The sequence below is a fragment of the Ambystoma mexicanum genome, chromosome 4q, assembly GCF_040938575.1.
Source record: "Ambystoma mexicanum isolate Mex_15411 chromosome 4q, UKY_AmexF1_1, whole genome shotgun sequence".
Lineage (NCBI taxonomy): Eukaryota > Metazoa > Chordata > Amphibia > Caudata > Ambystomatidae > Ambystoma > Ambystoma mexicanum.
Window position 1 is genome coordinate 1,318,572,548 of NC_090928.1, and position 21,792 is coordinate 1,318,594,339.

Genomic DNA, 21,792 nt, shown 5'->3' on the forward strand with positions numbered 1-21,792 from the left:
AGAGGGGGCCCCTTTGCAATCCCTATAAAATCCACCATAGTGTTTTATTCTATAAGTAAGATAAAAACTCAGGGTGTAGTCCATCTCCTTAGAGCCATTTATTTTCAGGTGCCGTGCCCCTCCCTAACCGGCTGGACTGGGGGTGGTGCAATGGTCCCCACAGGAGATAAGAATTTGGAGGGTTTTGGGGTGTGTTAACACCAACATCAACATGTCCTGGATAATTAAGAAGATTATTTTTAAACTCTGGAGCATCTTAGGAAAAGGTCCCTCTAATTTGTCTCAAACTATGTTCACTTTTAAAAATGGCGCTTAAATTTGAAAGACCATTGGCCCACACAGATTTGAGACATCATTTTGCCTAACCAGCCGTGTAACCCTTCTGGATTGGACTTGGACGTGTCCCATTTGCCATGTGTCTGGTGTGTGCACAGACCAAATGCAGTCCTGAAGTTGACATGGGTTTACGAGAACTTTGCAAACAGCGACTCACTAATTGCAATACCGGTAACGTGGTATATACAATTACATGTCCATGTAATAAATTACTGTAGAGGAGGGCCCTGTTTATCGCATTAATGCAATCAATACTCACCAATGGATTAGTCAAAGTGCACAGGTAAACCCGGATTATTCAAAGCAGTGAACCTCAGCCGGGACAGCTTAAATCAGCTCTCAACATTACAATAGATGTGACAGGTTTTTAACCAAAAGACACGCCAACACTGTCATCATAATACAATATCAATTTTAAAACCTATGAATAATTTTGACTGGTTAACATCATCAACTATATATAGCGTATATATATATATATATATATATATATATATATATATATATATATATATATATATATGTTAGTTCTATGATTGGATTAGACATATCTGATTGCCCTCTTGGCCCAACCTACTTCAGATACTTTCAATGACATCATTGCACTGATCCTTGATTGGTTGTCATTGTTCATTATAGGGCCATGTGACCAAAGAGAAACCCCTAAACACTCAGACCAGAAGAAATGCAACCCATTCGGGAAAAAGCCATAACACCTCCTGCAAAGAGAACAACGTTTATTTCCACAAAAATAGAGATGCACCAGCAAAACACTCTGCTGCCGCGGAACGTTCTGGCAAAAAAGATCGGCATGAGCAAGACTTAAAAAAGGCATGCAGCATCATCAATGACGTAAATTACATTGGGTACAAATCCGAGTGGCTGGTTGGTGATGCCCTTTACATAGGCTACCTGCTCCATAAGCGATGCCAGGCCATTGGTCCCAGCCTTGTCTTTCCACCTTCTCCCACTTTGGCCTCTTCTCTCGCGTCTTCAGACCTACAGCTACAGCTAATTGATCATTATGTGCAGAAAAAAAATAGTCTTTATGTTTGTCCTAAGGTGCACCTGGTACTGCAGACAAGACCTAAGTGGATACTTCAAGGTCAACTTGCACACACACACTAACTCGATTCTAGACATGTCGGCACCCATCCAAAGTTTTCCACCCTCGTTTTAGGATTGTTTTGCCCCACCCAGAACCTCGTAGCACAAATGATGTGACTTCTGGTGAAGGCAACTGAACGATTGGGGGGGTCTAACAGTTTTATGGCTGGCCCTCCTCCTTCTCCCACATGTGAGGCTAAGAACCTCTGGTTTATCTTCAACTTCTCACTCTCCTTCTCTCCTCACATCTCTGGTGTCTCTAAGAAGTCCCACTACCAGCTGCACCTCCTCGTAGGTATTTGTCCTTTCCTCTCCTTCCCCCAGAAGCTCCGTGCCTGAGGTTGTACTACCTGTTGTGTTTGTGGTATTTGTGGTATTTGCTCATCCGGCCCCATTGTTCATGTCATTATTGCCCTCATATCTGAGGTATCTGGGAATTGTATTCCGTGGGCTTCCCAGACATCTGCTTGACAATTATTAAAAGGTGCGCTGTCATGACTGGTATGCTATGCTGTCGCACCAGGATACCTGTCCCTTTTCCAAATGTCTTCCGATTGCTCTCCTAATATGGCAGCAAACAAGCTCTTCATATCCCCTGCTGCCAGTGTCATTGCCCATGATTCTCTTTCCAGCTCATAGGGTCATTTCCCTGCTGTAATGATTGATTGATTGATTGATTGTTTATTCATATAGCGCCTATTCACAATGTGTCTCAAAGCGCTTCAAGGAGGAAGGGAACATAGGAAAATACAGTTACATTCAGTAAAAGTCCTTGAAACAATACAGAATGTGAAAAGTAACTATCATAATGGCCTGTCGACATTTCTGATAGTGCAAGAACAAGTAAGGCAAGAGGTAATGGAAAAGGAGAACAAAGCAAGCAGAAACATTACTATGTCTGACGACAATTGATGTAGTGCAGGTGGTATACAAGAGGAGGGGTCGGACGGGGCGACGGGGGGTGTAAGCAAAGGCAGTTTAAATATTACATTATTTTTGTCAGTCTGTGACCAAGGTATATATTGTGCTGGTCCTATGTGAGTCTAATAACGCTCTATGCTCTCAACGAGGTCCTAGTTACATATATCAGACTCATCCGACCACAGCCGTCCCCTGGGCTGTAGGTGGACGACGTTGGGGTCCCTGAATACGCCGTACACCAGTAGGTTGAAGAAAGGAAGACTTTTGGTCACAATGATACATTTTAGGTGCCTCTGCTGCCCGTAACACGAGATGTATAGTTATGACATGGCCACGGTAGCGGCCATGTAGTTATGGTTAAGTTGGTGTTTCCATAAGAAGAGCACTTTTTGGGCGGCTTATAACTTCGCTCCCCCGGGACGAATCATCACCAAAGTTTGCAAAAAAAAGTATATGGCCCACTGTGAATTTTATTGCAAAGTTTGGTGAGGATTCGTCCAGGGGGGGTAAAGTTATAGGGGGGTCCCAAAATAATTTTTTTTCCCATAGACTGAATGGGAAAAAACTTTGCGCACGGCTACAGCCCGAACCGCTGGACGGATTTACACCAAATTTGCGGCAGGAGCGGCGGCCTGGTCCCGAAAGCGTGCTTTTGCAAATTTGGTGTAAATCCGTCCAGTAGTTTTTAAAAAAATGATCGAAATGTAAAGCAAAAAAATTAGTGATATTTGTGTTCGCTTCGCGGACGGACTTCCCTGTTCGCTCCGCGGACTGCACCCCGATTGGCCCAGCGGCTTGCGTCATGTCCGCGGACATGCGACGTGTTCGCTGATTGGGCGGCGCGGTGCGTGAATGCGCGTCAGATTTTCTGTCGCGCCCGCCATCTTGCATTTGCGGACGTCCGCGGACAGCGCGGTGAAAGTTTGTACAAAATGTGTATTTAGTAGAGTGTGTTGGTGTGTAGAATTCTTTGGGGAGGATGGGGGAGTATGAGATAGGTTCAAAGTTGTATTTTATTTATGTGCTAGACGCTTTTGTTGTGTTCGATTTGTCTGCGGACAACACGGCTGTTCTGGAATGTTCGTAAATAAACAGAATGGATTCGGTGTCAACTTGAAAGTGTTCTAAGAACACTCGTGGGGTCTTGGAATGATTGCAGGGGGTGTCCTGGAGACGTTGTCTGTATTGTTCGTTGGCAAGGTGAAAATGTTTTAAGAATAATCGCGGTGTCCACAAATGTTCGTACATAAAGAAAATGGGGGTGTCCTGAGGACGATGTTTGTATTGTCCTCTCGCAAGTTGAATGTGTCCTAGGACCTTCCCCCTGTCCGCGGACATAACAATGGTTGCAATGTTTGCATCTATGGGTGTGATATGCTGGGGTGGTTGTGGCCAGGGTATGGAATGTTGGGTGCATGGCCATTAGGCCATGCTCCCAAGAGTGTATGGCCTGGCCACAACCACCGCAGCATATCACACCCATAGTGGCTTTTAACTTTGGGTCAAAAACTAATTTATAAGGAACAATGTTATAAGCTTGTATGGGTGTGATATGCTGCGATGGTTGTATTTATCTTGTTATACTTACTATTTGATTTAGTAACGGGAGTCCATGTTTTTCTTGTTCATTTCTGTAATAAAAGAAAATAGCATGTTAGTATCAGTATTTTATAATGACTTATTACATTGTACAATCAACATTTTCTTCTTTTTATTGACCCTCATATTTAGTAGATTACAAACCAGAGTACTGTGCAATGTGCAAAGTTTCTGTATTTGTTGCTAAAATCATTGGGTCTGTGGGAGAAAAAAAAATCCATGTTGGATTAAAAAAAAACCGTTTTTCTGTTATGCTACAGTTTATTTATTTGTTTGTTTTCCGTGTTCACTTGTTCTTTCTGCCTAATGCTTTATGCATTGGATTGTTCCAGTTTTTGTGAGCAGTAAGATATTAGGTATTTGTTTGGATATTGTAAAATTTTGGCCCAGTTAGATACCAGTAGGCGTATTCTAACTGTTTATGCTTTGATATAATTTCGTGGTATTGATTTATCTGTTTGCATATTTGTAAATTTTGGGACAGTTAGATACCAATTGGCGTATTCTAACTGTCTATTTTTTGCTCTATTTGAGTGGTATTAATTTACCTGATTAGTTGTTGTAGAATCTTTGGGCAGTTAGATAGGTTTTGAAATATTGTGACAGTTTATATTTTTATACTACAAGTGTATTTAAGGTTTAAGTACAGTTCAGTTATCAAATTTTGGTTTTAAGAACATTAAATATGCGTTTGTAAGATTAGGTGGTAATCTCTGCTTTAGAGTAACGGTACTATCATTACATTCAAACCATCCACATTTTTTTTTTAATATATGCAGTGTAGTGCCCTGAGTTGGTTGTGGCTCCTGCGTGGTAGATTATACCTATGTTGTGAAGGTTTTCCTACCAAGTGAAATTTGACCGTGTGTGAATGCAGTCAGCTTGCAGTTGTTTTTCGTACCATCTGCATTGTAACGTAGAAGCATTAGTATTATGTATTTACTATGTGTTTGTATTACTAACGTGGAGCGATTATCCGAATTGCAGGTAGAACATAATCTACCGTGGTTTGCATTTTGTACAAGTTGCTGAAATGGAACAGATTCACAATTAGGTATTGATATATAGACAAAGCGCTCATTGGGGATTTGTTCTTGTGTCACATTGTTGCAGAGAGTGCATGTATGTTTCCACATGTATGAAATCTGGAAGATTTCATTTATAGGTATGTTTTTGTTTTCCGGTACTAATAGTAAGTACATTAGAAATTCTTGTGGATCTTCCTGTGAGTTTATAGTGAATTGCACCATTCCAGCACAGTAGTCCAATTGTCGTCTTATTCCAAAAACACTATACGTGTTGTCAGGATTGTTTGCTGCATTTCTGTGAAGTACTAACATTTGCAAACACAATGGGTCTGTACTGTGTAAATAAATGTTGTCAACAATTGGTGGTAATTGAAATAGAATATTCATTGCTACATTTGCGTAGCAACTTACACCAACTATATTTGAGAATTTAAATGGTCCAGATAGTTCTGTATCTAACTGCTTTTTTTGGAGTTTGTCTTCCTTCTTTAAAGAAATACCTGGTTTACTTTTCCTAATTGATTCTTTTTTGCTTGTGGTACTTGATGAAGTTTTAGTTTTTTTTTAGTCTCTTTGGAGGATTTGCAGTGACATCCTGTTGCATTTCTGTTTGATTTAGTTTTCTTTTAGAAAATTTTCCTTTTTGTGGAACAGGATATGTTTGTAGATGGGGGGTATAGTGATCGAAGTCTATTGTATTATAAAATGCAAGGAATATCAGCGTTTACTTTACTTGCATCAAAGTTTATTAGAAATAGACTGTCAATTGTACGTAGGCGTGACAGTGCTACGTAGCTCATGCCTTCTTTAAAGACTGTGTTACCAATGTCTATCATTGCTTTGTCTAGAGTAAGACCTTGTGATTTATGAATGGTGACTGCGTATGCAAGAGTTAGAGAAAATTGTTCTCTGCGTATATACATGTCTTTGAAGAGAAGCAATCGAGCTGTTGAGCGTCCTATTCTTTTTACTTCTGAAATTTTGTCAAAGAGAATATTGACAAACTGAATTTTGTTGTCACGTGGATATGTTTGAAAGCCAACAACTGTACCCAGTGCTCCATTAACTAGTCCTTGGTCCACGTCAAGGTTACGTTTAAGCATTACTCTGCAATTTAAGGATAATTTTAATATCTTTTCCAAGCCTGCTGTGTTTGAGATTGATTTTTCTAAACTATTTAGTCTTGCTGTGGCTTGGTCACACATGGGTAGTGTCATTCCATGTACATCTAGTTTGTCTGTTGCGCTAATTTCCATAATTGGTTGCATTTCTTTGCTTAACATTATTTCATTGAATTTGAAACAGCTTGCAAGAGTTGGCATTAAGGCCATACAATTGACATTTTTGTGGGCTAATTGTTCCATAACATCTGTAGCACATGCATTATCACCATAAAGTGCATGAATGTGCCGGGTTTTCAATATTGCTTCTGCTTCTCTAGAAAGTATACCAACTCTGATACTTTTTAAGATGTTGGCATAAGTGAGATCTGCAGATTGGCGCATGTTTTCTGTTAATTCTCTGTATTGGAAATGTTGCCAAAGGTTGACATTTCCAATGCTGCCAACAGTTTTACACAAATTTGGTTTGTGCCCTAATGTTTTAAAAATAGGCTCACCTTTTACAGGTGTCAATTGAAGAAGATCTCCGAAAACAATGATGTGTTTTCCTGCAAATAGCTCTTCATAGTTTGTTTTAAGTACTTCTTGTAATCTGAGGTGAATCAAAGCCAACATCAGGTTGGACAGCATGCTCACTTCATCTATTAGTAGCATTTTCATTTGGTTCAATACTCTGCGTACTTCCATTGTAGCTTCTGCAGAAAGTTTGTTATAATCTAACTTGTTTTGGTGTTCGACTGGCAGGAGTAGTAATCGGTGTAAAGTGACACCACCTATGTTGTAGGCAGCTAAACCTGTGGGGGCAGTGACAACAGCTGACAGTTTGTTGTTTGTCAATTGTTGAAGGAACTTACTGATGATTTTGATTAGGAATGTTTTGCCAGAACCAGCTTCACCACTGACATACAATAGTATAGGTTTGTAATTTTGGCAGGTGCATTCTTTGTTTTCATCTTGCACAGTATGTGCAATTTCTTTTGTTATTTCTTGAAAAATGCTACGTTGCTCTTTGTTTAGTTTTGATTGTAGTGTAGTTAAGTCTTCTTTATCTTCATAGTGACACGTGGTGTTTTCTACTTCTATCATAGCTAATTCTGCCTCATTTGTTATTAGTGGTTCTCCCAGTGGTTCTTGGCTTCCTGTGACAGAAGGGTGACTACTGTCAGGAGTGTCCTTATCTAGCTGGGCCTGGAGTTCCTCTTCGTGTTGCTGTTCATTGTGCAACATTGTTTTGTACTGTGCAAAGTTTACATCAGTTGTACTGCTTTCATTGGCTTTGAAAGCGTCTTCATATGAGTCATAGTTATCTAGTATTTCTTCTTCTTTTCGCCATGGTTTGAAGAGTTGTAGCAGGGACATGTAATATATTTCTTTATGTTGAGGAGTCTTTAATGACAATTTGATATGATTAATTAAATTTGGTTTGGTGAGTTTTACTAAGCTGCCATCAAAGTTTGTCACTTTGTATTTACGGTTTTGCTCATCAGGTTTTATATTATTTTTGTATGTGTAGTTTTGGGCTATGTGGTATAGACACATGGTTTCCAAAGAGGCACTCCTGTTTGGGTAGTATGTGTCCAATAAATTGTTTTTTGAAATGTCTTGGCTGTTGGGATCATGTTTGGCTATTGTTTCTATATCTTCGTATGATTTTAGAACTCTTTTTCTAGATTTAGCTGGACCAAGACTTAGCCATACTATATTTGCAGATTAACCATACAATGCAGTACCAGTTAAACGATCAGCTGCTTCATAGGATCCACATTCTCTATGGGACAGCATGTTTATGCCCAAGCTGTATAATTTCTGAGACACTGTTTTATCTGATGCCAGGTCATTCCAGAGGTCTTGGAGCTCTGTCTTTTCTGATTTGGTTAAGTATGCTGTGACATATCGTGCAACTGCAGTAGAATTGTCTGCAATGTACTGCACATCTATGTTGGGATTCCACAAGTGGGCAATGATTGCATTGTAATCATTGATATATTTTTCTTCTTTTCTTTTTATGCAATATGTATTTTAGGTGACTTACCTTTAACACTATATCTAACTGAAGACATGAGGTTGTTCACTTGACCTGTATTTGTAACTGGTCTAGGGAAAGCAAATCGGCATTTGGTGTAGTATTTCCCTTTGTTTTTGTATTTGCGATGACAATATTTGCCACATTTGTGTCTTTGGAATTGTAAGATTTTTGCATGAAAGTCACTATTTGTGGATTCTGATGGAATTTCACAAGTGACATATTTTTCAATAAACTGTAAAACAGTGGCATCACTGTCTTGACCAAATTTAGGAGCATCTTTAATCCATAAAAGCATGTGGACATGTGGCGCTCCTCTGGCTTGGTATTCTTTTCTCCAAAAGAAGTGTTGCACTTCTCCAAGGGGAGGAACAGTTTTATTACAAATAAAATGTAGCATAGCAATGAAGCGATGGTGAAAATATCTAGAAACATTAACAGGATCCTGAGAACAAAGTTCTCCAGGTGTTAGTATATCTATGTTTGTTTTGTTTTCGTTTGATATGCGTAGGAAAGCATGTAAATCTTCCCATGCATATTCTGCGCAACTTAATGTAACAAACCAAGTGGGTGGGCCAAGGTTTCTGATCATACAACGTACAACTCCATGGCGTCGAAACCAGTACTCTTTAGTAGCATGCATATTTGCTAATAGATTTGTAAGATTTGTCTGTAAAACCTCATCTTTTTGTTGAACTTTTTGTAATAATTGTGTGGCTGTCATATTTTGAAAGTGTGATCCTGATTTTAATTTGTGTGCAACTCCGTAACATAAAGTTGCTAGTTCACTTTCAAAGAGTAGGTGGAATATGTATTCCACGTTTTGTCGAAATCTGGGATCTTCAGAATAAATTCGTAATGAGCGGTATTCTGATGCTGATATTTGAACAGGTCTATCATCGTATCTTCCTCCTTTGCCAGTAGGAAAGAGTAGAGGAAAAGCACGTGCTTCTATACTTTTTTCCCATATGCTGATTGGAGGTCCTTTTGTTTGACGCATTTGGTATGTTTCCAGTGCATCTTCTATGGTGTCATTAGAGTTCTGCAATGGGTGAATTTTATAATGGTCTAAAGTGTTTGCTGTTGTAGCAGGATCTAGGAGCTCAAATTGACCAGTTTCTTGTGTGTCTTGAATTATTTCAGTTGTGACCCAAATACTTTTTTGCAAAGTTTGGTGAGGATTCGTCCAGGGAGAGGGAAGTTATAAGCCACCCAAAAAGTGCTCTTCCTATGGAAACACCAACTTAAACATAACTACATGGCCACTACCGTGGCCATGTAATTCTGTTGTGATGTACTGTAGGGTTTCTGCAGGAGTTGTATGGTGCATTTTTGATGACCTATGGGCCCCTCCAATAATGTTATTCGGTGAGTGCGGCTTTGGTGTTTTACCTGAAATCATTGTTGGGTTTTCAACATACACTGACCTAGAATCTAATGAAGAGCCTGTTTACTTGTCCCTTCTCCCTTCTTCTCTGTTCTGATTTAGGTGTGTGACCGACAGGTGAGTTTTTTTCTACTTTGTTGGCCATGGAAGTACCACAATGATCTGAATATTTGCCATACCTCCCTTTCAGACTTTGGTAAGGCATCACAATGTGGCCATTACCCTGCATTTAATTGGGTGGTGTGATTTCCTAACCCAATGTAACTCTACTCCTGGAATAATTGTTTGTAGGAGCCACACACCACGTATTGCTGTGCCCCTGAGAAAGATCCTGTTCATTGTTTCGTGGGATCGAAGCATGTTGGGCGCTGATAAGAGACCACAAATTTGAATAGTGAAATGCTAGACTTTTTGCAGAGCCGCTTCCCATTCTAGATTCCAGGTGTTCCTCAATTATCTGAATCCTGTGGTGGTCTGTTGTATTTTGCTTTTCTTGCACGGTTATTACATTTCAAACTGCACTAGATCACTTTTATATTGTGGCGTCTTTCGATGAATTCATGAATTGATTCCATGAATTGTGTTTGTATGTCTGCAATGTGTATTTGTATTCTAAATAGCACACGGCCACTTTGGTTGTGATTTTGTATGTAATGTTTCATGTTTTGTGAACACATTGAATGATGTAGGAGAGAAAGACGCATTCTCTTCAGGAACACAAGGACTCATTAATGTTGCCTATTGCTCCAGCGTTCAGGCACTTCCCGGTACTGACTGGGCTTCGTAGAGTTCTCCCATGTGGACTGTCCCTGTCCTGGGCAAGGAATGAGTGCTCCCTGTCCCGGGCAAGGAATGAGTGCTCCCTGTCCCGGGCAAGGAATGAGTGCTCCCTGTCCCGGGCAAGGAATGAGTGCTCCCTGACCCGGGCAAGGAATGAGTGCCCCCTGTCCCGGGCAAGGAATGAGTGCTCCCTGACCCAGGCAAGGAATGAGTGCTCCCTGACCCGGGCAAGGAATGAGTGCTCCCTGACCCGGGCAAGGAATGAGTGCTCCCTGACCCGGGCAAGGAATGAGTGCTCCCTGACCCGGGCAAGGAATGAGTGATCCCTGTCCCGGGCTCCCTGAGCCGGGCAAGGAATGAGTGCTCCCTGACCCGGGCAAGGAATGAGTGCTCCCTGTCCCGGGCAAGGAATGAGTGCTCCCTGTCCCGGGCAAGGAATGAGTGCTCCCTGACCCGGGCAAGGAATGAGTGCTCCCTGACCCGGGCAAGGAATGAGTGCTCCCTGTCCCAGGCTCCCTGACCCGGGCAAGGAATGAGTGCTCCCTGACGCGGGCAAGGAATGAGTGCTCCCTGTCCCGGGCAAGGAATGAGTGCTCCCTGACCCAGGCAAGGAATGAGTGCTCCCTGTCCCGGGCAAGGAATGAGTGCTCCCTGACCCAGGCAAGGAATGAGTGCTCCCTGACCCGGGCAAGGAATGAGTGCTCCCTGACCCGGGCAAGGAATGAGTGCTCCCTGTCCCGGGCTCCCAGACCCAGGCAAGGAATGAGTGCTCCCTGTCCTGGGCAAGGAAGGAGTGCTCCCTGACCCAGGCAAGGAATGAGTGCTCCCTGTCCCGGGCAAGGAATGAGTGCTCCCTGACCCGGGCAAGGAATGAGTGCTCCCTGTCCCGGGCAAGGAATGAGTGCTCCCTGTCCCGGGCAAGGAATGAGTGCTCCCTGTCCCTGGCAAGGAATGAGTGCTCCCTGACCCGGGCAAGGAATGAGTGCTCCCTGTCCCGAGCAAGGAATGAGTGCTCCCTGACCCAGGCAAGGAATGAGTGCTCCCTGTCCCGGGCAAGGAATGAGTGCTCCCTGTCCCGGGCAAGGAATGAGTGCTCCCTGTCCCGGGCTCCCTGACCCGGGCAAGGAATGAGTGCTCCCTGACCCGGGCAAGGAATGAGTGCTTCCTGACCCAGGCAAGGAATGAGTGTTCCCTGACCCTGGCAAGGAATGATTGCTCCCTGACCCGGGCAAGGAATGATTGCTCCCTGACCCGGGCAAGGAATGAGTGCCCCCTGTCCCGGGCAAGGAATGAGTGCTCCCTGTCCTGGGCAAGGAATGAGTGCTCCCTGTCCCGGGCAAGGAATGAGTGCTCCCTGTCCCGGGCAAGGAATGAGTGCTCCCTGTCCCGGGCTCCCTGACCCGGGCAAGGAATGAGTGCTCCCTGTCCCGGGCTCCCTGACCCAGGCAAGGAGTGAGTGCTCCCTGACCCAGGCAAGGAATGAGTGCTCCCTGACCCGGGCAAGGAATGAGTGCTCCCTGTCCCGGGCAAGGAATGAGTGCTCCCTGTCCCGGGCTCCCTGACCCGGGCAAGGAATGAGTGCTCCCTGACCCGGGCAAGGAATGAGTGCTCCCTGACCCGGGCAAGGAATGAGTGCTCCCTGACCCGGGCAAGGAATGAGTGCTCCCTGACCCAGGCAAGGAATGATTGCTCCCTGACCCGGGTAAGGAATGATTGCTCCCTGACCCGGGCAAGGAATGAGTGCTCCTTGTCCCGGGCTTCTTCACATTACAAATAAACATATCATTTACCAGACAGTGGTTCCATAATATGTAATACTAACCGGACCTCTTTTGTCTTCTCTCCTGCAGGCACAGCACAATGGTCAGGCGAATGAAGACGAGGTACAAGGCGTGCTTGGTCTTGGCGCTTTTTGGAATTGCTCTGTTCGGCTACAGCATCCATCAAAGGCACTTGGAGGTAAGAAGCCAGCAACTTGACAAGGTCCATCAGTGAAGGTCAGAGAGACATGTATCAGAGGGACAGAGGGTAACTGTGGCTGATATGAGGGGGACAGGGATGAGAGGGACAGGCACCAGAGTGACAGAGGGAGGGATGAGAGGGACAGACATCAGAGTGACAGAGGGTAACCGTGCCTGATATCAGGGGGACAGGGCTGAGAGGGACAGGCATCAGAGTAACAGAGGGTAACCGTGCCTGATATCAGGGGGACAGGGATGAGAGTGACCAAGGGTCTCAGTGACAGGATTAGATTGACAGGGATCAGCGTAACATAAGTCAGAGTGAACAAGGGCCAGTGTGAAAGAGGGCCTCAGTGACAGGGAATCAGAGTGACAGGGCGTCAAGGTAAAAGAGCATCAGAGTGACAGGGAAACAGAGTGCCAAGGATCTGAATGTCAGAATGATAATTGCTTGAGAGCAAGCTCTGCTTTCTGTGCCTGCTCTCCATTCTCCCTCTCTTTATTCCTGTCTTCTCTTTCAGAAATGCACGATGTGTGCCTGAATTTCCAGCTTCCTGTTGGCCCCCGTCCCCAATACATTATCTAAATCGTGCTGGACTTCTTTGGGAAGTCTCTTCTTTAACATGTGTTAAGAAACCACCACATTCTTGTTCCATTTCTGCCCTCCACATCTGAATTAACTGGATGTGTGCGGCAGGATCATCATCCAATGTCATCGTCTTAGCTCAAATTTAATTGATATCAGGCCTATGGGGATACATAATCCGCAAAGCCCCCCACATACCTGTATCCTAAGATTATCAAAAGCTGTTCCATCATGGGTATTTGTATCCAACCAAACCCCTGACTCTGACCTCTACCAAAGTTCGTCTGACCACTCCCCCCATTAGTGCTGTGAATAAGCTCTTCATATCCCATATGGCTAACGTGACACCAGCAGTGTGCTTCTCTAATGCAAAAATCCACTACCCCCACCCTGCAGTGAGGGAAGGGAGTGTCTTCATCAAGTTACTCCGGTTCATGTGTGACCACTGGCCATAATACACCTTTCTCAGACCCTTCTGGAGCAACTAAGTTGCCCCTGTTTTTTCTGGGGCTTCCCACATCTCTACCCTACCACTTACTACAGACATGTGAGTACTTTGGCGTATCCTATGGCTCTATGGAGTGCTTTCTATCACTGCTACTGTAGCGGAAGGTAGGGTCATTACAACCTGCTCTCCATGCTTGACATCCCATGCCTCTCCTTCTTCATCATATATTCCAGCTTCTACACCGCCTAACCTTTCTACAGGCCCCGAAGTATAATCAGCACTACCATAGGGTGCCATCTTCCGTCCTCCTTCCCCAGCCCCTGTACCTGTGACAGCATCCCTGTTCTCCATATCCTCCTCAACCGTTCTAATAATCGAGTGGTCCAATCTAACAAGAACCAGCCCATGTCGCCACCTTCCTTCTTCTACATCTCTTACCTGTCTTCTCACTTCTTCCCGCTCTTCATCTCTTTGCCGCTATAACAGCATTACCTCTTTGTCCGCTAACCGTAGCACTTACTTCATTTTTCCCTTTCTTGCACATCTACCACTCTTTGCAGCATATCCTCTATAACAGCTGGAAAAGGCGTAGCCTTCTCTTTCTCTCTTATTTCCAATTGTTCCTCAACTCTTCTGACTATTGGTCACACTCTTTCTCGCTCCTCCACCCTTAATCTACCTGCGGCCCTCTGCTTCCAACCTCTTTGTAGCCCTAGCCAATCAAGGAGTCATCCTTCCACTTTCCATGAGAATCCCAGTTCTTGTGAATTGTAACTGATGGAGGCGTTTCCCGTGTCTGTCTTGCAAACACTGGAGTAGCCGCTGGGGAAAATGGAGGTACGAACTCAGGGTCTGTGTACCCCTCTGCTGGCGATAAATGATAGCAGTCAAGTGGGGCAGTGCAGAAGAAATTCCTGCACCCTCCTTTCTGGGCCCTCCCGCCACAATTTCTACCTTAGGGCCCTTCCTGCTTTTTTCATACATCCTCCATATTTCAAGATGTTTAACTGCTTCTCTAACTTCCAGCCCTTGTGCTTTGTAGTTAAAAAGGTTATGCAGGCTCTCCAATATCCCGGTGCCATTACATCCCTCAACTATTCTCTACGATATTTTAAAATGTTCCCCTTATGGGGCACCACATCACACAAAAGATTCAACAGAGTCTCCATACAGCAACCCAAGTTATCAAAAAATAGCTTCACAAAGAATCTGATACCGAGCTGACCCTGTGGCACACAAATGTTCACCCAAGAACTCCCTTTTTGCCCTTATCCAGTTCCTTAGTCGTACTTCACAGTAACTTAACGTACTGGTCTATATATCGCAATTACATCACTTCACTATTTCCTCCAAATCTACTTCTCACTCATACACAGAAGACAGCATCTTATTAGTCACTCTCTACGCGATATCCACACCACTCGAGCATAGGAGGGGCGCAATGCTTTCCACTGCAGCACAACTACTCTCTCTCTCTTCACCGCTAGTACGATTTTCTCTACTACAAAACCGTCTTTCCCTGACTACAGGAAGTTTCCCTTCACTACTTCGACTAACCAAGAAAATCGAGGTGAGCGGCTCTGCCCGCACGGCAAATACAAAATAATGTCAAGGCCTGCTTCAGAAAGGTATCTACGGTTGAACTTACCCTCAGATACCACCCCATCTTCAGGTGAGGGCTCCAGCCAACCGGAGAAGCAAACTAAATGGTATCAGGACAAGCTTCACACTGGGCATGTAGCGTAACGTACCCCCTCACACCTCTAACATAACAAACGAAGGGCCTGATCCACAGACGTGTTTTATAATGGCACAATCCCATAGGAAAATGCTCTGTGAATCAGGGCTTAGGTAAAAAATATATGCAAGGGACTTACAACACAGAACAGTTCAACCATCTACTTTTCCAATCCCTGCAACCTCAACTGTTTTCACACCCACACTTCAAGTCTACCCTTACCAAAAATAAAACTCAAATCAAAGAAACAACCGCTTTTACCCCTATTTCCCCCTTACTTTACCCCCCCCCCCAAGTGTGTACTCATGTGAACCTGAGGTGCTTCAGTGTGGTTCACGCAGTACAGCTAGGCCACGGCATCACATATCTGAGGAGCAGGCAGACCTTTAGCCAATATGGCGTCCGTATACCTCTTTTTCACCGTGCACAGAAGACTGGTCACTGTTGTGAGGTGTCACAGCTGAGAGGTCTGGACAGAAGACCCCCAATGTCTTGGAATGCTGGTGCTCTACCTGAATTGCCAAATGTGCGAATGGGGCTTCAATCAAAACAGGCCCAACACTTAAGAAGTGCGCTCATTGTTGGTCATGGTGCAAGTTTCTTGTACAATGTTCCGGGGGGCAGTTATTTCGTGTTGCAGGACCAAACTAACCCTAGTCCCAACAATACCACATCAGTTCACTTCTTTTATTCATTCTGCAACAGTTAAAACACTCCCAAAATACTTTATTGCAATCCACCCCTCAAATATGATTGGACACAGCCCTCTTCAAAGAAATCACATATTTCCGAATTCCTACATTTTCATTGGCCAGGTTCAGCTCAATAGTTATCTTCAGATTATATTCATAACACACTTTTACTTATGATTCATCCGTAGTAGGTCATGACAACAACGCATGGTTAAAATTGGTATTAGAAATATAATTAATTACAAGTAATAACTGGCCTAAGTCATTTAAACCCCAACTCTTGATTTGCAATTGGCTTGCATGGACAATTTCCGCAATATGAGGCTGAGTGAATGATTTCTCTTCGTTCGTGATGCTATCTCATTTGATGGGTCACTGTTTCATTGAAACTTTTCAATCTACAAACCTCCCACTCTATCGTACAATTGAAACTCCAAAATAGATTTAGGCACTAGCTTACCCTGTGTTTTACTACTGACCAAAATAAATAATTAAACTCATTTGGTCATGCTCTCAAACAGCAGGAGATTATATCTACTATCTACAAGACTTATCCAACCATATAATCTCAAGGCTATTTTTCCAGCTGGTGACCACAAAGGTTGAAGTTACTCATTCACCTCTTTTCTTCCGTCTGAAAACCTGTTTTAGAAGTCAAAGTGAATTTTCCAAGAGAGCCCTAACCACTGTGTTCTGATTAATTGTGGAGAACTTATATTGAGATGCATGAATTCCCCATGTATATGTTTTAATGTACTTGTATGTTTTTACATTTGATGAATTAATATTTGATCTTTCTGTGCTTGTGCACGCTAAAATGTATCAGTTCTCAACAAAAAATAACACGTAAAATAACATATCCCACCCATGATTAACTACACTTGGTACATACGAAATGACAGCATCGCGCTTAGTTCGGTGCACCCCCAGTCACCAATATAGCATGTTCAACATGACCCCCTCATAATGATGGGGTCCCTTCCCGACCCCCCCAACATGTCTGTGTGTCCGTCTGTGTGTATGTGGCTGTGAGGTCAGGGTACACCAAAGGAGCTCTTAAAGCAGAATTCTACATCCCAAAACCCAGTTTACACTGGCCTTTACAAAATGGTTGATCCTATCCTTGCAGATGGTGGTTTGCTCAGTTTCAAGGGAACTACAAGCTTCTGCTTTGTGTCACGGATGGCACTCTGTTAAGAGCGGCATAGGCCCCCAGATAGGTTTTGGGTGGCTGGGCTGATATAAGATGACAGGTAAGCACACACACAGCAGGAAGCTCAACCAGAAAGAAGAGTAGGCAACTATAGCAGAAAATACAAAGGTACAAACAAACCGGATTCCCTCTTGGGGTGTATGCAGAAATGGGAAAGATGGTTCCATGCACCTTTGGAAACACCCGCCTTCTGCACAGATTGCTATTACAGGGCCCCACACTGTATGCTCATGGCTGGGAACAACTGCTGCGGGTGTCTTTAACACTGAAAACTCGACAAGGGAAGGGGCAGAGGTTGCCTGCCGGAAACCAACAATCAAGCTCTGTACAAAGGATTTACATAAGACACTAGAGAAGACAAGAACAGAAATAACCAGGGAAAAAGAAGTCTAAGAGAAATTTGGCAGAAGGAAATGAGGGATAAACAGTCCATGATTTATTTATTTTTAAATGTTTTCATTGCGATTAATATATACACAGTGTTACAAACATCAAGTATTGCAGTATCATCTATGCAGTTGCTCATTTGCATACAAGTGACATGCCTTTAGTAACCTAGAAACAAAAACAACCAACACAAACTGTCTTCACTATAAGGGTTAAGCATTTAGTCTGAGCTCATTCTTTGAGGTACAAGTAGTCCGAGGCAGAATTTGAACCAAGGCTTCCTTTAACCAGGTATTACACATAAACAATCTCTACGGTGTACAGTCTCCCAATATCCCACCGGGAGCATTCTATTCTTTAACGGATGTGTAAACGTTCACGGGGGTTTGTCATCTGATGGGTGAAACATGTCCCAGATCAGTGTTTTCCAGGATTTGTATGGGATGCTAGTACCTGCCTCTGATTTGTCTACCATGTTACACCAAACTGTCGTTTCCACCTTCTCTCCAGCGTTCGAATTCCTTATGCCATCGTACATATTATGGGCCTTTGGTTGATTTCCACGCCATTGCAATACATCTCTTGACCAGTAAGCATGCTAAGTCCATACATTTTATGACATGTTGGAACTTGCCATCTCTAGGGTACGCTCCCAGCAAACATTCTTTCGGGCTCCAGGAGTACCGTACTATCCCCGCTCTTCTACAAGCATGTTCTATCCTCTCCCAGAATCCCTGTATGTGCACACAACCCCAAAACATGTGCATTAAGTCTGCGCCATCCGTGCCACACCAGGGACATATCGGCTTTGCAGTACTGTTAAATTTAGCCACCACGTGTGGTGTCATGTAGGTGGGGTACAATACATTCAGTTGTAGTCAAAAGTGGGAGTGCCAAGACACCCTGCGAGGGAATAGTAATATATGTTCCCATTCTCCCTCGCCTACCTCCTCCCCCAGGTCTGCCTCCCAGTGCTCCTCAACACAGCACTCTTAGGGTTGGACCAGTCCACTAGGAGCATGTATATTCTGGATATAGGTCTCCAGCCATCTCCCAGGTTGTGCAACAGGGTTAACAGGGGGCTCTCCAGTGGTTCCTCCGATCATTCCACCCTTTTCCCTTTAACAACCTTCCTCACCATCCAGTACCACAAAAATTGCCCTTTGGGTAGCCCCTCCTGTTCTAGTAAAGACCCAAACTCCCTAAACACTCTTTCTCCGTACATATCACCCCATGTGTAGATACCCAAGCTTTCCCAGTGTCTCATCGCCAGCAAGTCCTCCCTGTTCCTGCAAATATCCGCAGCTATTGGGGTCTCATGTGAATAGGGGCGCTCCAGTTTCAATAGTGCTAGAGTCCTCTGCCACACCCGCTGTCCCAGTGACACAAACATAGGCGTGCTACGCAGGCAACTGAGTGGCAACCACAGAATTTCTTTCAGGCATGTTGGGGCTACCAGTCGCTGCAATAGCTCTGATTCAGAGGTAGCGTCGTCTGAAAGCCACTTAGCTACATAGCTGAGTTACGCTGCCAAAAAATACCTCTCCAAGTCTGGCAGCTGCATCCCTCCTTGTGAGGGAGACAAAGCATTGCAAGCACAAATTTATGGCGGGCCGTACCCCACAGAAAGCCCGGTAGCAACACATCCAGCACACGAAAGAAGGAGCCCTTGATGTGGTAATGGACGTTATTGAACCTCGGCAAGATTATCATTTTAGTTACAGCAATCCTGCTCATTACTGATAATGGTAGTTTGGACCAAAATGTCATGACTTCCTCAAGCCCTTCACCACATGTGCTGTGTTACTATCATGCATTCCCTCTGGTGTATGCCTTATGTGCACCCCCCAGTACCGGAATGAGTCCAATTGCCATGGGAGCCCCACTTCTGGTAATTCCCCTATGCCCACCCTGTTCAGGCCAGCCAAGGGGAATATACAAGACTTTGTTCTGCTGAAACAGATTCCGGACACCCTTGCATAGTTGTCCAGCGTGTCCATTATCACTGGCACATTTTGACACGGATCCTTCAGGTATAGTAATACGTCGTCTGTGTATAGCGTAACCAGATGCAGCTCGGCTCTCACTCAAATACCTGCCTCTGGGAATTGTTTGCGCAGGTAAATCGCTATTGGCTACAACCCCAGCAGATACAACATGGGCGATAGCAGACAACCCTGTCTTGTACCCCTTTATATATCCCAAGCAGATGACACTAGCCTCCCAGACTTGACCCTCGCCTAGTATCTGTACCCATTTGATGAACTTCCCACCAAACCCAAACTCCTTTAACACTGCAAGTAGCCATTCCCAGTATATCGAATCAAAAGCTTTTATCGCGTCTAGCGAGAGTACTGCATACTGTTAATGGGAAGTGGTAGTTTGTGCGATGACATGTTGTAATCGGCGCACTTTTATGGCTGTACTTCGACCCAGGATGAAACCATTTTGGTCCACATGTATCAGTCCCCCTATCACCCTGCGTAGTTGCCCTGCCCAAATAGTGGCTAAGATCTTCATCTCATAATTCAACATGGCCAAAGGCTTATAGGAGTCACATTCGTCTGGGTTTTCCCGGTTTGGGTATCTGAATAACTAGAGTTTCCCTCATGATTGCTGGTGCTACCCCCTAGTGTAAGCTTATGTGTATATCTCGTGCAGCACCAGCGTCGCCACTGACGCGTATGTCTTGTAAGACTCTGGGGGAGCCCATCAGTGCCCAGGGTCTTACACGTGGTCAGCGACTTCATTACCTCGTTTATTTCCTCGGCCGTTGTGTCCTGGTCTAGTGCCTCACGTTGTGATGCGCCCAGACCAGATAGCTCTATTTCCCCCAGAACGCCCAGTATATCAGCCTGTGGTATCGAAGTATCATGTTTATATAATTAGGAGTAAAACCTGGTGAACGTGTCATTGATCTCTTGCTGAGTCCTGTGTGTAGTGCCTTTCTCGTCTTTAAGTGTTGTAGTTAGATCTCTCGGCTGCTCCCTCTTGCAGAGCCATGATAGCAGTCTGTTTGTCTTATCACCTTACGAGTGCAATCTAGTGTTCCTGACCATGTAATCAAATTTAGCTAATCTCGCCCAGGCTTCTTGACAGCTTCTCTTGGCTTCAACCAGTTTCAGTTCCTTATCCCCCTGTCCCTGGTGTCAGTTTTTTGATTTGTCTAATGTCGTCTTCCAGCTTCTCCAATTCTGCTCTTAGTGTTTTACGGACACCACCCACATGACCTCCCCTCTCACCACAAATTTCATCGCATCCCACACTGCGCTCCAGTCTTTCATACTACCCACATTGCTCTCCAAGGACTCCTCCTGTTTTTTTTAGCACGTCCCTAAAGATCTGGTCTGTGAGGGCATAAGTAGGCATGCGCCACAGCGGTATAGGAGGCCTCGGCCCATTCATCTTCCGCTCTAGCAGGAGCGGTGAGTGGTCCGATGTCGACCTGCCCAGATATTGTGCCAAAGCTATTTCTGCCATCTGGGTCCTACCCACAAAGAGATAGTCTATTCTGGTGTATAAACCATGGGGCGAAGAGTTGTAGGAGGAACACCTATCCCCAGGGTGAAGTTCCCTCCATGCATCCACAAGAGCTAGATTATGCAGCACAGTGTTGAGTGCTGAGGGTGCCGGACCTACATTGTTAGGGAGTAGGAGTGATCTGTCCAACCTTGGGTCCTTGACACAGTTAAAGTCCCCCCCAAATGAGAAAACATTCCCAGTGCGGTGCCATCTTCGCATACATCATATCGAGGTACGGTTGGATTCCATGATTAGGGAGATAGGAGTTAACTATGCATACCTCCACGTATTCCATCGGACTCCTTAAGATTAAATACCTCCCCTCAGTACTAGCCTCCATTTCCTGCAATTGGAACGGCACTGTGGCGCTTATCTACGTGACTACCCCGCGGACATATTTAGAGTATGCCACCCCGTATCCCTGCCCCCATCAGTGTTCGTTCACCTTTCCCATTTCGCCCTCCGTAAGGTGGATTTCTGCAGCAGTGTTATGGCCACCTTTTTCCTGTTAAGGAAGGATTTGACACAGTTTCTGCGCATGTACGTGCCCATCGCCCTTATGTTCCATGTCAATACCTTAATGTGGCCGCCATGGTTTAACACAACCACCCCTTTCTATCCACCCTAATGCACCGCCCAACCAGACATTGCCATCCCTGCCTTCCACGCCTGCCATCCTGTTTTCTTTTCCCATCCCATTTAAACCTGCCCTCTCAAGTAGACATTCCCTTCTAGTAACCCTTCTATGTGAAGAACCTCATACCATACATACAACAAACAAAACCAAACTGTTTGTTTGTTGCGCCCAGCAGCTGCACCCTTCATACAGGGCTCGGGTGCCCCCACACCTTTGTAACCCATCCAGGCCATCGTGCGCGGGAAAACAGGTGTTGATAACGGGCCAACACCAATTTATGGTTGGGATAGATCTTTAAACCCAAGG

At 44.5% G+C, this 21,792-nt stretch overlaps 1 protein-coding gene across 1 annotated transcript in view; it reads left to right on the forward strand.

Moving 5' to 3' along the window:
* Positions 1–21,792, forward strand: part of LOC138467178 (NXPE family member 1-like) — a 325,272-nt gene that overhangs the window by 46,393 nt on the left and 257,087 nt on the right. The window contains exon 2 of the mRNA XM_069607243.1: positions 12,153–12,261. Coding sequence (XP_069463344.1) covers positions 12,163–12,261 — 99 coding nt within the window. The 5' untranslated portion in view covers positions 12,153–12,162. The remainder of the gene's footprint in view (positions 1–12,152; positions 12,262–21,792) is intronic.